The sequence below is a fragment of the Nycticebus coucang genome, chromosome 15 (assembly GCF_027406575.1).
Source record: "Nycticebus coucang isolate mNycCou1 chromosome 15, mNycCou1.pri, whole genome shotgun sequence".
NCBI classification, from domain to species: Eukaryota; Metazoa; Chordata; class Mammalia; order Primates; family Lorisidae; genus Nycticebus; species Nycticebus coucang.
The window spans coordinates 34,853,902-34,869,648 of record NC_069794.1 but is presented as its reverse complement, the minus strand read 5'-3'; the positions used below and the strand labels follow the sequence as shown (position 1 = coordinate 34,869,648).

The window sequence follows — 15,747 nt, the reverse complement described above, 5'->3', positions numbered from 1 at the left end:
CTTATTTCCATATACATCCAAGGAGGTCTTATAAAAATGCAAACTCAATCTTGCGACTCCCTTCTTACGGTACTCTGATGGTCTTGCACTGCCTGTCCTTAGAGTACACTTCAAGGTTCTTGTGAGTGGATGAGGAGGTATTGCCGTCTCTGTTCCACTCACGCCCTGCTTCAGTCCAAGTAAGTCTGTTCCTGCTTCAGGGTCTTTGTACTTGTCTGTCCTTTGCTGGAATCATCAAATCTGGGTTATTTCATGGCTGCTTCTTTCCTTATTTTTTTTTGAGACAGAGTCTCATTATGTTGCCCTTGTTATAGTGCTGTGGCATCACAGCTCACAGCACCCTCAAACTCTTGGGCTTAAGAGATTCTCTTGCCTCAGCCTCCCAAGTAGCTGGGACTACAGGCAGCTGCCACAATGCTCAGCTAGTTTTTCTATTTTTAGTAGAGATGAGGTCTGCAGGCACCCACCACAACGCTCAGCTATTTTTCGTTGCTGTTGTCATTCTTGTTTAGCTGGCCCAGGCTGGGTTCGAACCAGCCAGCTTCAGTGCATGTGGCCAGCACTGTAACCACTGTGCTACAGGCGCTGAGCCGTGGGTGCTTCTTACCACTTGTGGCTCAACATCAGGTCACCTCCTCAGTGAGTCTTTCCTTGGGAGGAAAAATCACCCTTCCCAAATCTGTACTTTTGTTTTGTTTTATTTTCTTTATAATACTTCTCATTTTGTGAAATTATCTTACTACTTTACATGTTTGCTTGTTTATCATGTGCATTTTACCACGAGAATGTAAATTCTATGAGAGCAGGAACATGTCTGAAGTACTAAGAATGGTACTTGGCCCATTGGGAGCGCTCAACACATTTGTAGTTATGGATTGGAAGAATGAATAGATATTTTTGGAGGGGGAGACAGAGTCTAATTCTGTCGTCCCACGTTAGTGTGCCATGGAATCACCCTAGCTCACACCAAACTCCTGGGTTCAAGAGATCCTCCTCTCTCAGCCTCCCAAGTGGCAGGGACTGCAGGCACCAACTCCATGGCTGACTAATTTTTCTTTTTTTATTAGAGATGAGGTCTCACTCTTGCTCAGGGTGGTCTTGAACTGTTGAACTCAAGGGAGTTCATCTCATCCTCCTGGAGTGCTAGGATTACAGGTGTAAACCACCACACTACCCCAAGAATGAATAGATTTTAAAAAGCTGCGCTCCTATTTCAGAAAATCTTTCTCAAAATTATCTTTAATTTCGCTTAATTATTTTAACTCTTTTGCCTAATTATTTTCATGAGCATTATTCTATCTCACAAGGTGGTTTGTTTTCATTATGATTGCGAAGAAAAATATATAGGGATGGCGCCTGTGGCTCAAGGAGTAGGGCACCGGTCCCATATGCCGGAGGTGGCGGGTTCAAACCCAGCCCTGGCCAAAAACCACAAAAAAAAAAAAAAAAAAAAAAAAAAAAAAAAAAATATATATATATATATATATATATATATAAATAGAAGAATTGTATTTTTTTATTGAAATGAAATCTGCTTTTCTGTAACTTCCTCCAGTTGTCCATCAGTCTTCCCATGACACCATACAGAGGAAACCTAATTGCTGTTCTTAGAAACTTAAAACAAGATATCTTTCTTTTTTTAAAGTTAGAGAATATTGGGCGTACACGTGTTTTATTTACATACTTTGTTTTTATACATGTTGAGTCAAAGTTATATACATATGTGACATGTGTCCTTCACCCAAACAAGCAATGGTTTGTTTCTCCATTCTTGTTATGAGAAACAAGATTTTTTGAGACAAGATCTCACTATGTTTCCAGGCTGGCATTGAATTCTTGGGTTCAAGTGATCTGCCTCAGTCTCCCAAGTAGCTGGGACAATATAGGCATATGCCACCGAGACTAGCTCCTAATCGTTTCTTTATGAGATTACTAAAAGTATCTGGGGACAAGGACCATTATAATTTAAGTCTTTGAATATGCCTGGAAACTTTACTTGTGATGTGTTCTAATATCATTCCTGGTCACCTTCCTTCAGTCTCTTTTTAGTTAGACATTGACCTTAATAAAATATGATATATTCCATGATGAATAATGTATGTTGATTAGAATGGGCTGTTACATTATCTTTCTTTTAAAGCCAACTAACCATTGTAACATTTTTGTTGACAATTCTGTATTGAGCTTGCTGTAAAATAAAACTCAGGCCCTACATAAAACATTTTCAATGTTTCCCGCTTCTGTACCTAACAGTTTTATTTTTTATTCAATCTCTATTAAAATTCTTTTTTTTGCAGTTTTTGGCCGGGGCTGGGTTTGAACCTGCCACCTCCAGCATATGGGGCGGGTGCCCTACCACTTGAGCCACAGGTGCCGCCCTATTAAAATTCATTTTTGCTAGTTTCTGAGCTGCCTTCTCATTTTGAATAGCGAACCAGCTCTGCAATGTCAGAGTAAACTGTTCATTTAACTATTAGCTATTCTTCTAGTTCTCTATCTAGCAGTTAGTACTGGTATGCTCCTATGGATAATAATATCAATCACTTACTAGATTAGTAATTTATATCATCATACAAATCATTAGGAATAAGGCAGAATCTATGGCTTCCCTGAGCAGGCTATTAAAAGACCAGAGGAAATGCATGTAGGATAAATTTGAAAGGAAAGTGAATTTTATTCTTCTATTTTGAAAAATTCGTAGAATCATAGTTTTTTGTAGTTTGGTTGTCACCTAAAGAATGAGGAGGAATTAATTATAAGTTAGGGGCAGGGACTAACAGGTTTTTAGATAGAGCAGTCTGGTTTGAGCCAAATGTATCTTTTCTACCTCTTTAACTTGACATAAATGAAAACAAACATTGTAAGTAGGCTTAACCAAAGTATGTAAGCATGCAGATGACTAGGCTGAAGGCAGTCTCCAGGTTACAAACATTTGACAAGTATGAGACATGTACTTATGAACAGAGGCAATTACAGGTAAAAGGTAAATGCACCTGTTCCAACTTACATGTAAATTCAACTTAAGAACAAACCTGCAGACCTCATCTCTACTAACAATAGAAAAACTGAGCATTGTGGTAGCTGCCTATAGTCCCAGCTACTTGGGAGGCTGAGGCAAGAGGATCGCTTGAGCCCAAGAGTTTGAGGTTGCTGTGAGCTATGTCACCATGGCACTCTACCAAGGACGATAGGATGAAACTCTGTCAAAAAAGAAACAAAAAAGAACAAAGCTACAAAACCTATATCATTTGTAACCCAGGGAGTACCTGTCTGTTAAAGTTACAATCCATAGTTAGTTCAACAAATATAACTTGGGTGTCTGTGGTTCAGCCAAGTACAGTGTTAGGTGATGGGATTTAAAAAGTTGAATAAGACAGTCTTTTTCCTTGACTTTGCGGTCAGTTTTTATCCTTTTTGATTTTCTGGCTAGAACTGCATATTGAAAAGGGCATGGACTAGGAAGATTGGAGGAAGTGGAGAAGGGAGAGGGAAGTAGTGTGGAGTGCTTCAGTGAACTTTATTGAAGTCTGGAATCATGAATCAAAATCTGGTGAAGAATGGATATAATGTAGAGAAGTCCATTGATCTCCACACTCCAGACTATTGTAGGGAATGTGACTCCCTCTACTACTAGCTCTCTCCCGTCAAGAAAAGTTTTTTAAATCAGTATATTTCTTGTTAAACATGTCTATGTTTGTTTAATGACAAAATTATTTTTGACCAATGACAATATCTTTAAGATTCTCTTTTACAAGCAGAGAAATAGTTGCCCTTTAAACAGGAAGGTCTAGTCCTGGAGAACTCACATACAAATGAGATAAAAACATTGTCTACATTACATTGCATGGCTTCCATTGGTTTTGCAAGACTCATTTGGTGATCTAAGTACATGGGGTCATTTTTCAGGGAGAGACACTTAGGGCACCCTATTTCTGTTTTTAATTTTAAAATTTCAGATAATGTTAAACCAGTAGATGCTATAATGTATTCTTGTGGTAAGATGTAATAATGCATTTTTAATAGGATTTTTGTTTCCTCTGTTCCTTTTTTCTGTCATCTAAAACTTATTTTCTGATGGCATACAAAATTTTTTTTCAGTTTTTTTCTACAGCTATTATACATAATACAAATTTATTGTGAAATCAACATTATCATTATATTTTTCCTGATGTGATAGATTAATATCTGACATTTCAGTTTTCTATGAAACTTTAAGAGGTGTTAAAATAACTCATCTGTGTGTGTGTGTGCACGTGTGTGCGCGTGCGCGTGCTTTGAGAGAAGTCTTGCTCTGTTGTCCCCAGGTAAGAGTGCTGTGGCATCATCATAGCCCAGTGCAACCTCAGCTCCTGAGCTAAACTATTCTTCTTGCCTTGGCCTCCCAAGTAGCTGGGACTGCAGGTGTGTGCCACCTCACATGGCTAATTTTTCTATTTTTAGTAGAGATGGAGTCTCACTTTTGTTCTGGCTGGTCTAAAACTCCTGAGCTCAAGCAGGGCCTCCCAGATTGCTAGGATTACAGGTCTGAGCCACCCCACCTGTTCTATAAACTAATCTTTCCTTACATTTGTTTTGCCAGATAGAAGAGAGGCAGTGAACTTGAGTCTGTTTCACTGTGTACTAGGTGTAGTGATGCCAGTAGTTTACTTCTTAATATCAAGCATTTTCACATGAGTCGCTTAGATTTTTTGGCTTATATACTCTTTGCTTATTTTTCTAATTCTTAGCCATCAATCTGTCTTTAAACCTCAGACATAATTTTTGGTGAATAGGATAAACTATATTGATCTGCTAAAATAATTTTTTTTTTTTTTTGTAGAGACAGAGTTTCACTTTATGGCCCTCAGTAGAGTGCCATGGCATCACACAGCTCACAGCAACCTCCAACTCCTCGGCTTAAGCAATTCTCTTGCCTCAGCCTCCTGAGTAGCTGGGACTACAGGCGCCCGCCACAACACCCGGCTATTTTTTTTTGTTGTTGTTGCAGTTCGGCCCGGGCTGGGTTTGAACCCGCCACCCTCAGTATATGGGGCCGGCGCCTTACCGACTGAGCCACAGGTGCCGTCCATAATTTTTTATTTACTAAAACTGGAATGCCTCTCCTTAAAAATCAAGTGCTGGAGGTGGGGTGAGATGGCTCATGCCTGTAATTCTAGCACTCTTGGAGGCTAAGACGGGTGGATTGTCTGAGCTTAGGAGTTCGAAGTCAGCCTGAACAAGAGCGAGACCCTGTCTCTGTTAACAACAGAAAAACTAGCTGGGCGTTGTAGCGGGTGCCTGTGGTCCCAGCTATTTGCAGCTGGGAGGCCAAGGCAAAAGGATTGCATGAGCCTAAGAGTTTGAGGCTGATGTGAGCTATGATGCCATGACACTTTACCCAGGGCAACAGAGTGAGACTGTGTCTCAGAACAAAAAATGAAGTGCTGGAAATGAGTTAAGATATCAACCATTTGGTGAAATTGATTTATCAATTCCAAAGTAATGGATTTTGAAAAAAGTGGTTTTGTTTCACGTCATGAATTTTAAATGTTTGTTACATGCTGTAAATAAATGGCTATCTCTTTCTACTCTATTCATGGAAAACCTGCTTTACTGCATTCTTCCCTCTCAGCTTTAGAAATGTATATATACTTGACAAATAAAAACTGCATGTATCTGTGGTGTGCAATGTGATGTTTTGATATATGTTGTTCTACTGTATTCTTAATGAACATTTGTATTTTATGTCCTTGATACGTATTAGTTATATAGCTCAAAGTAATTATTTCCCTCTTAGTACTAGGTATATTTGTTTTTTGTTAACAAACTAACATTCTACTGTTTTTTTTTTTTTTTTTTCTTTTACCAGTTTCTCAAACAATTAGGTTTACATCCTAACTGGCAGTTTGTTGATGTCTATGGAATGGATCCTGAACTCCTGAGCATGGTACCAAGGCCAGTGTGTGCAGTGCTGCTTCTCTTCCCTATTACAGAAAAGGCAAGTGCTTAGTAAGATACCAAGTTTCTTATATATACAATTAAAAAGTATTTTTTACAAACTTCTTACAAGATTTTTAGTAAATCAAATCTTTAAGAACAAATGATCCCCTTCTTGCAAAAAATCAGTTAATCTGGGCAGTAAGGAAATCTTAAAAATGTCTTATTAAGGAGATGATATTTAGATTTTGATTTATAGATTAATGGTAAAGCTGTAGGTTAGTCTATTGCTAACCTCAGATACAGTTTAGTTGGCAGATATGGGATGTGTTGGGGAGTACAAATAACTTATTTTTAAAACTTTGTATTTAAACGTAAATCTCCATATTTTAAACCTTTTTCTAGAATGACATACTAAAAACGATGTGTATATGTATATATATGTATGTAAGTGTATACACTGTATGTATGTATACGTGTGTGTATGTGTAAATACATGCAGAGTAGCCATAATGTTTGTGTGCAGATTGCACACACACGCATACATACGGTGTATATACCTACATACATACATAACATCTCATTAATTTTAAATTGCACACAAACTTTTCATGGCCACCTTGTATAATGGACCAGAACTTAGAACTTTTAAGTACATTTTTAAATAGCTTTTTTTTTTATTTTTTTTTTTTGTTTTCTTTGAGACAAAGTCTTACTTTTTTGTCCTCGGAAGAGTGTCGTGGTATCAAAGCTCACAGCAACCTCAGACTCCAGCTCAAGCCTTCCTTTTGCTCAGCCTCCCAAGTAGCTGGGACTACAGGTGTCTGCCACAACACCTGGCTATTTTTTTTTTTTTTTAAGAGTCCGGGTTTCACTTTTGCTCAGGCTGATCTCGAACTCCTAAGCTCAGGCTATCCACCCACCTTGGCCTCCCAAAGTGCTAGGATTATAGGCCTGAGCCACCACGCTCGGCTTAAATTAGCATCTGAGTTTATATCCTTCTGCATTTTATCTATTTTACTTTATTTATTTTTTAGGGATAGCATCTCACTCTGTTGCCCAGGCTGCAGTGGCATAACCAAAGCTCACTGTAGCCTCAAACTCCTGGGCTTGACTGATCCTCCCGCTTCAGCCTCCCAGGTAGCTAAGATTACAGGCATCACCATGTCCAGATAGTTTAAAATTTTTTTTATTTTTTGTAGATATAAGGTCTCACTATGTTGCTCAGGCTGGTCTTGAGCTCCTGGTGTCAGAGAGCAGTCCTCCTTGCCTTCTCAAAGTACTGATTTTTATTTTTAAACCTAGAACAATAGGATGAATTCAGTAGTTATAAAAAATGGAGAAGTCAGTGTTTGGGAAGACATGGGAGAAATGTGGTATTTATGATTTGGTGTATACACGCCCAGGTCATCCTATTCTTCAGGAGTGAATGGAGCCAAAGGTCACAAAAGTTAAGAATTAGGCTTTGCTTAATCCTAGAAATTCCTGGTTCATTTTCTTTATGCCATAACTAGTTAGCCTCAGTTTAAGATAAATAACATTGAAAATATTCCCTCTTCTACATAAGGATTCTACAAAAGCTTTTTAATATTACAAAAGAAATTATATTTCTTCATATTTGCTATTTGTAATATGTAGTATTCATAGAAATTTAGAGTTAGGAATTTCTTAGTGATTATCCAGTAGTGGACTAAACCGCTACTTTTAGTAGTATGATTGTGATTATTCTGAATTTGTAGCAGATTAAGACCAAAATTTAAGTTTACTCTTAGTCCAGTGTTATTTTCACCTTCTTTGAGTACTAAAATAAGCCAATAGATAACTATCTTAGGACCCTAATTATAAAGAGCAGCAAAGAACTGATAAAAATAATTGTTGCTTAAAGCTTAGGCTTCTTAGCTGATGTGATACAAGTATGAGTTTACTGTCTGAATTATAAATTTCCCAAACCACTGATTTTTATTACCTATCTTTTTTTGGGTATAGAATAAATTAGATTTGCTATTTTTTGTTTAGTGAGTAATCATAGTACTAAAAAAGCATATTGTCCTTATTCATTGGACTTCTTCATTTAGTAGATTATCAGAACTGAAAAAACTTAGGTCTATTGCTAGGAAAAACACAATTCTAGAGATGTAGAGAATTTATTTGAATATATATTTGTATAGGTATTTATACTTATTTATAAAGCAGAGAATATATGTAGCACGTAGTACTTTCTGATGCCGCTTAAAAAACTTAGTAGATCCGACTTTAGCTCACTCAGTCTTCTAAGTTTTAATTTAGAAGTTGAATATGTAGTTGTTCCTGAATGACTTAAGTATACTAATAGCAAATAAACTGTTGTGAATACCTCATTACCCTTTAGATAATTTAACGTCAATTAGTAGTGGGTTTTTTTTATTGTTTGGGATTCATTGAGGGTACAAAGATTTATGTTACACTGATTACGTTCATTAGTAGTGTTTTTTAAAAGGTAAATTTTACTGTGCATATTTAAGATTTACAACACGATGTTACTGGATTTATGTATGTGGTAAAATGGTCACAGTGGTGAAGCAGATTGACATCTGTCATCTCACATCATTACTTTTTTGGGATGAGAGCAGCTAAAATCCACTTACTTAGCAAAAATCCCTAATACAAATAATTTTATTAATTTTAGTCTTCATCTTATACATTAGATCTCTAGAGGAATTACATAACTGCTGTTTTGTATCTTGACCTATATACATCTCATTTTCTCTTCCCCTAGCTCTGTGGTAACCGTTCGTTTCATATTCTCTCTCTGTTTTTGAGCTCTTTTATCCCCCAGTTCCACATACTACATATAAATGATATCTTACAATATTTTCTTCCTGTATCTGATTTATTTCACTTAGCATAATGTTTTTCAGGTCCATGCATATTGTAGCAAATGGCAGGTCTCCTTTTTTGAGGCTAAGTAATAATCAGGTGTGTGTTTGTGTATTTCACATTGTCTTTATCCGTTCAGCCATCCATGGGCATTTAGGTTGTTTCCATATCTTGGCTATTGTGAATTTTTCAGCAGTGAACATAGGAGTGCCGATATCTTTAAAAGGTGGTGATTTCAGGCCAGGCAAGGTGGCTTAGACCTGTAATCTCAGCACTCTGGGAGGCCAAGGCAGGTGGATTGTTTGAGCTCAGGAGTTGGAGACCACCCTGAGCAAGAGCAAGATCCCATCTCTAAAAATAGGAGGGGGGGGGTGCTGTGGTGGGCGCCTACAGTTCCATCTACTTGGGAGGCCAAAGCAAGAGGATCACTAGAGTTCAGGAGTTTCAAGTTACTGTGAGCTATGATGCCACAGCACTCTACCCAGTGGGATGAAGTGAGACTCTGTCTAAAAAAAAAAAAAAAGGTGGTGATGCATGTATCCAGAAAAGGAATTACTGGGTCATATGATAGTTATATTTTTTTCCTTTTTTTTTTTTTTGAGATAGTCTCACTCTGTTGCCCTAGATAGAGTACCATGGTGTCATAGCTCACAGCAACCTCAAACTCTTGGGCTCAAGTGATCCTTTTACCGCAGCCTCCCGAGGAGCTGCGACTGCAGGGGCCTGCCACAACACCCAGCTAGTTTTTCTATTTTAGTAGAGACTAGAGACAAGGTCTCGCTCTTGCTCAGGTCTCAAATTCCTGAGCTTAAGCAATCTACCTGCCTTGGCCTCCCAGAATGCTAGGATTACTGGCATAAGCCACCAGGCGGGCCCTATTTTTAATTTCTTTAGGGAAGTCCAATTCTTTTCTATAGTGACCGTACTGATCTACATTCCCAACAGTAGTGTGTGAAGGTTCTGTTTTTCCACACCCTCACTAACATTTGTTATTGCTTGTCTTTTTTGTAATAGCCATTAATGATGGTGTTTTGAATATGTCTTTTATAATAGTGCATGCCAGCCAGTGAATCATAGGTAATTAGGTGATAAATTTATTTCTTTCTGATATTTATGTCACTTGACCTTGTGTTTTTTTTCTTTGGGCTATAATTACTTTTCCTTTTTTTCCTATTCTTGCTTTGGATCATTTTAAGGTTTTTTTCTAAACATTAAATCTTGAAAAATTATCAAATCTTATTTTAGATTGTCAACATGAACATTACCAACAAACTAAACTAAAACTGTATAAACTTTTTAGCATAAGACTTTAATACAGGAATATCTCCAGTTTTTATCATACAAATTTATATGAATAAATAATGTTGAGGTTATTCTGAAAATGTTATTTAAAATTTAATTTGAAACCACATTTTTAAAATTCATATTTTGAAAATAGATATATTTGTTGTTTGAAGGAGTTTCTTTCCTTTTTGAGACAGAATCTTGCTCTGTCTCAAAAAGGTGGAGTACGGGGCATCATCATAGCTCACTGCAACCTCAAAGTCGGGGCTCAAGGCATTCTCTTGCTTTAGCCTCGCCCTAGTAACCTGGGACTGTAGGAGGGTACCATTATGCCCATTTTTCTTCTATTTTTAATGGAAATGGAGGGGTCTCGATTCCTCTCAGGCTGGTCTCAAACTCCTGAGCTCAGGCATTCTTCCCCCCTTGTCCTTCCAGAGTGCTAGCATTATAGGCATATGGGCCACCATTCCCAGCCTTGAAGCTGTTTCCTTTTTTTTTTTTTTTTTTTGAGACAGAGCCTCAAGCTATCGCCTTGGGTAGAGTGCCATGGCATCATAGCTCACAGCAACCTCTAGCTGCTGGGCTTAAGCGATTCTCTTGCCCCAGCCTCCCAAGTAGCTGGGACTACAGGTGCCTGCCACAACGCCCAGCTATTTTTTGGTTGTAGTTGTCATTGTTTGGCAGGCCTCGGCTGGATTCGAACCTGCCAGCTCTGGTGTATTTGGCTGGCACCTTTGTTGCTTCAGCTACAGGCGCCACCCAAAGCAGTTTCTTAATTCTGGGTTTTCTAAAGACATTATTTGTTTCCTTTATTGCAAGGATCAGCACCCCCCAAATTTTCCTATAAAGGCCCACTTAGTAAATACTGTATTTTCAGCTTTGCAGGCCTTTAAAGTCTCTATTGCAGCTATTTTCAAGTTTGCCTTAAAAAAAGCCATAGACAATGATATGTAAATGAAATTTTATGAAAATAGGCAGTGGGTCAGATTTGACCTGTGCTCTGTAATAAGCTCATTCAACTCTATTAGAAACTGAAAATTATAGGCCAACAATAAAACAATAAAACCATCTTTCTGTTTTCCTAACTACCTATTTTTTAACTTCTTTGTTATTTTTAAGCTTACTCTGCAGTTGTGAAGCTTAGTACAGAAACATTAAGTTATTTGCAGAAGTCACACAGCTGATAATGGCTGAGCAGGGTGTAGGCCCAGGCGGTCTGTTGTAGAGCCCACATCTCTGACATTTATTGTGATACCCTATTGCTTTTATAACAGTTAGTATAGGTAATGGTTAATGTTAATTATGACTAGTGTATGATTACATACTGTGAATTTTATTAATATAGTTATTATTTTTAAAAAGGAAAAAATTTTTTACTAATGATGAACAATATAGAAATATTAACAGTAGATGGTGAAAATCTTCCAGTAGTCTCTTGGCTCAAAGATAACTTCTGTGAAGTTTTTGCATGCCCTTTCAGACTTTTCAATGTATAAAGTAAATATTTTAAAAACATAAATGGGAATCATATTAATATATACTGACCTAATATCACTCTATAGTTTTGGACAGAGTTCTAAGCCAGAATATATAAATCTACTTTATTTTTTTTAAAATGCTTTATAATACTCTATTATACTATGAAGGATGTGCTGTAATAATCAAATCTTCATTGATGAATATTTAGGATTTCTCCAGTTTTAAAACTATATGTATTTTATTGAACATTTTAAAGATTGTGTCATAAACCAAACTTTTACAAAGGAAATTGCTTGTTGGGGGGTGTGAACATTCAAAATGTTAATACGTTGGTTTATGTTCTCTAACATGATTGTACAAAAGTATACTTTAAAAATTTTTTTTCTTGAGACAGAGTCTCACTTTGTTGCCCTGGATAAAGTGCTATGGTGTCATGATAGCTCGCAGCAACCTCAAATACTTGGGCTCAAGCAGTCCTGTTACCTCAACCTCCTGAGTGGCTGGGACTACAGATGCCTACCACTATGCTCCACTAGTTTTTTCTATTTTTAGTAGAAATGTAGTCTTGCTCTTGCTCAGGCTGGTCTCAAACTCCTGAGCTCAGATGATCCTCTTCTCTTGGCCTCTGAGAGTGCTAGAATTAGCACTACACCCAGCCTAAAAGAATACTTTTAATAAGAGCATAGGAGAATGCCTTTTCGCTTGTACCCTTACCACCTCTGAGTAATGAAAAATGACTACTCATTTTTCAATCTTTTGTCAGTCTGGTAGGTGATAAATTCTTTTATTTTAAGCCTTTTAAGAAATATATAAGTTTCATCATTTGCAGTTTTTCTTTTACAAAACATCTCAATCCTTTTAAATGTGTTACTTTCTACACATGTTGACTACTTTTTTTTTTAATAGTATGAAGTATTCAGAACAGAAGAAGAGGAAAAAATAAAATCTCAGGGACAGGATGTTACATCGTCAGTATATTTTATGAAGCAAACGATCAGCAATGCCTGTGGAACAATTGGACTGATTCATGCTATTGCAAATAACAAAGACAAGATGCACTTTGGTAAATTGTTGTTACTGCTTGTTTTTCCCCCTTAAGATGTAAGTTCATTTTATTGAGCAGTAGGTGGTGCTCTAGTTCTTTTCTTTTAAACTATAAAATAAAGCATCTTCTACTTCTTTCTTCTGTAATAGGCATGTATATACTGTTAGAAGAAATATTACTCCTTCCTATTCTTTTGTGTTGTTTATAAATAGAGGTTCAACAAACAGATACTTAATTAAGGCTTATCATATATCCCAAGATGATTCTTCTTTTTTTTGGCTAAGGCTGGGTTTGAACCCACCACCTCTGGCATATGGGGCCAGCGCCCTACTCCTTTGAGCTACAGGTGCTGCCCTATCCCAAGATTCTTGTATTTCTAGCTTACCAGAGAAGGGCTTTTACCTGGAAAATGATAGTAAACTGACGAGTATTTTCATATATTGGGTTCTAATATATCAAGCCTTTTCAGTTTTATTTTCTTTGATATTCCCAGAATCTGGATCAACCTTGAAAAAATTTCTGGAGGAGTCTGTGTCAATGAGCCCCGAAGAACGAGCCAGATACCTGGAGAACTATGACGTCAGTACCTTCTTTCTGTCTTGATCTTATATGTGAGCAAAGTTTTGTGGGATTGTAGATTCTCTTTGGAGATTTGTCTTAAAACCGTAGTTTTGAGCAATTATGGATTTTGTTGTATCAGTTAAGAAAGGCCTTTTGTACTTTTTAGGTAACTTTATCTGAAATATCCATGAATGTTGGTAAATTGCCACTTTTTCAAGTCTAGAGTTGAATGAGCGGATAAAGGAGTTAGATTTACAAATTTTAAAGTATCTTATATCATATGATTGACTATTCCTTATTCTTTTCCTGTAATAAATTTATGCCTCGCAGTACCCTATGTGTCTTTTACTGGGAATTTGGAACAAGGCTGAAGACAAAAGGAAAAAACAAAGGCTTTAAGGTAGACGTTAGGCCATACTCTCGCTATTTTATCATGTAATAATTAGGCCATATAATCTAGTTTTAAACGATTTTACCATTTCATAGAATTGTTTTAAAATGGTTTTTAAAATTTATTACTTTGAAATCAATTTTTATTTTGAAGCCTTTTTACTTTTTAATAACATTATTAAGTAAATTATAAGTTCTTTCAAGTTAGAAGCTGTATAGTATACAGATTTTTTGGCTAGAACAATGCCTTGTATAGAGTTGGTGCCTGATAAGTTAATTAACTTGATCCTGTTGTTTAGCATTCCAATACACTTTAACTTGTTTTTTCTTAAAAAAACCTGGAGTCCTCATAAAACATCTTTAATATACATAAAAATAAAACAGCAAGAAAGTCATTAATCTACCAATAAGAGGTAGCTAACCATTAATATTTTTTTTTATTTTTTGTAGAGACAGAGTCTCACTTTATGGCCCTCAGTAGAGTGCCGTGGCCTCACACAGCTCACAGCAACCTCCAACTCCTGGGCTTAAGTGATTCTCTTGCCTCAGCCTCCCGAGTATCTGGGACTACAGGCGCCCGCCACAACGCCCGGCTATTTTTTTTTTTTTGGTTGCAGTTTGGCCGGGGCCGGGTTTGAATCCACCACCCTCGGTATATGGGGCCAGCGCCCTACCGACTGAGCCACAGGCGCCGCCCCATTAATATTTTTTATAGGGAGTATATATGTATATACAGAATTTTTCAAACAAAAATATTATCCCACTGTAACATTGTTTTATAACTAGCTTTTTTCACTTATCACAAACGTATTATGTACCAGTAAGTATGTTTGATATTATTTAATGGCTATATAGCTTTCCATTTTATAGTATTAAATTTAATCAATAAATTTTTGTTAGAAATTTAATAGTTTTCTCTCTTCATCACAATTTAAAAAAAATACCAGCATGTACATTATTGTACCTTAGTCTTTGCAAGTATCCTTAATTTTATGTAATTATGTACAAATATCTAAATATCTAATATCTAAACTCCTAGAAGAGAAATTACTGGATCAGCCAGTTTGCATGTTTTTAAGGCTTGGGTACTTATTGCCATTTTTCCATTCATAAATGTTGTACTTTCACCTATAATTTACTATTGTGCCCATTTCTCAGCATCTTTGCAAATAGTGGGTATTATAAGAGGGTTCTTCTTTTTTTCTTTTTTTTTTTGTTTTTTGTTTTTTAGTTCAGGAAACTAAATTCTCTAACTTGTGATAAATACCTGCTTTTTGCCCACATTTCTAAATTGCTGACTGAAACTGCATGTTTAAGGAGCATGGAACCTGGACAAAGAGATGAGATAAACTTTTTCAGTCTCTCTCTATGAGATGCTTAATTTATTCTGGTCTCAACTGAATAAAATGTTAAATCTTAGTTCTAATAATTAAATAAGTTAAATGACTCCTACTTATATCCATAAATTATAAATAATTAGGTATTAAATATCATAAGTCTTCAGAGGTTGCGTTAGACAGTAGCAATTTGATTACCCAGGTGGTCTCACCTATCTAATACGAAACTGTTCCTAAATTCCTTCCAATTTGTTTTTTTCTTTATAAGACTTTACATTTTTAAAATTTAGCTTTGTTGTTGTTTTCATTTCAAAAGTTGGATATAGTCATTTTTTCCTATCAACACCTTATATTCTTATTACAGGCTATTCGAGTTACTCATGAAACCAGTGCCCATGAAGGCCAGACTGAGGTATTTCACATTTTCTTAGAAAAATTTCTTGCTATATGTAAATTTAACCATAGTGTAAGATAATGTAGTTTTATAAAATTAAATTGGCCTTTTTTTCCTTTCAGAGAATTTTCTTAAGCAAAAGCAGTCCTAAAGTAGCTCAAGAACATGTTTTGACAAGTTGGTAGTGTGCGACTGTCGTCTCAGTTCATCTAATCATCGAGACAGATCGCAGAGTGTGTGCTGTTTGCTTTGGCTAACAGGTGGCCTGCGCCTTCCCTATCAGATTCCTTTGACTTCTAAGTATTTTGAGAAAAATACCTGAACTATTGTACAGTTAGATAGCCTGTATGATCTCTAAGAATCTTTATCATGCCTGGCTTCTAGCAAACACCACAGCGTTCTCTTTGGTCGGTAAATCTGCTCTGGGGTAATGTAGTGATCTTTACCCTCTCACTCTGTTAACCAGGTTAGCTGAGTTACCTCTC

At 36.5% G+C, this 15,747-nt stretch overlaps 1 protein-coding gene across 1 annotated transcript in view; it reads left to right on the top strand.

Annotated features, from left to right (window-relative positions):
• Positions 1 to 15,747, top strand: part of UCHL3 (ubiquitin C-terminal hydrolase L3) — a 66,132-nt gene that overhangs the window by 4,552 nt on the left and 45,833 nt on the right. Inside the window, exons 3-6 of the mRNA XM_053564154.1 lie at positions 5,849 to 5,977; positions 12,442 to 12,598; positions 13,074 to 13,159; positions 15,233 to 15,280. Coding sequence (XP_053420129.1) covers positions 5,903 to 5,977; positions 12,442 to 12,598; positions 13,074 to 13,159; positions 15,233 to 15,280 — 366 coding nt within the window. The 5' untranslated portion in view covers positions 5,849 to 5,902. The remainder of the gene's footprint in view (positions 1 to 5,848; positions 5,978 to 12,441; positions 12,599 to 13,073; positions 13,160 to 15,232; positions 15,281 to 15,747) is intronic.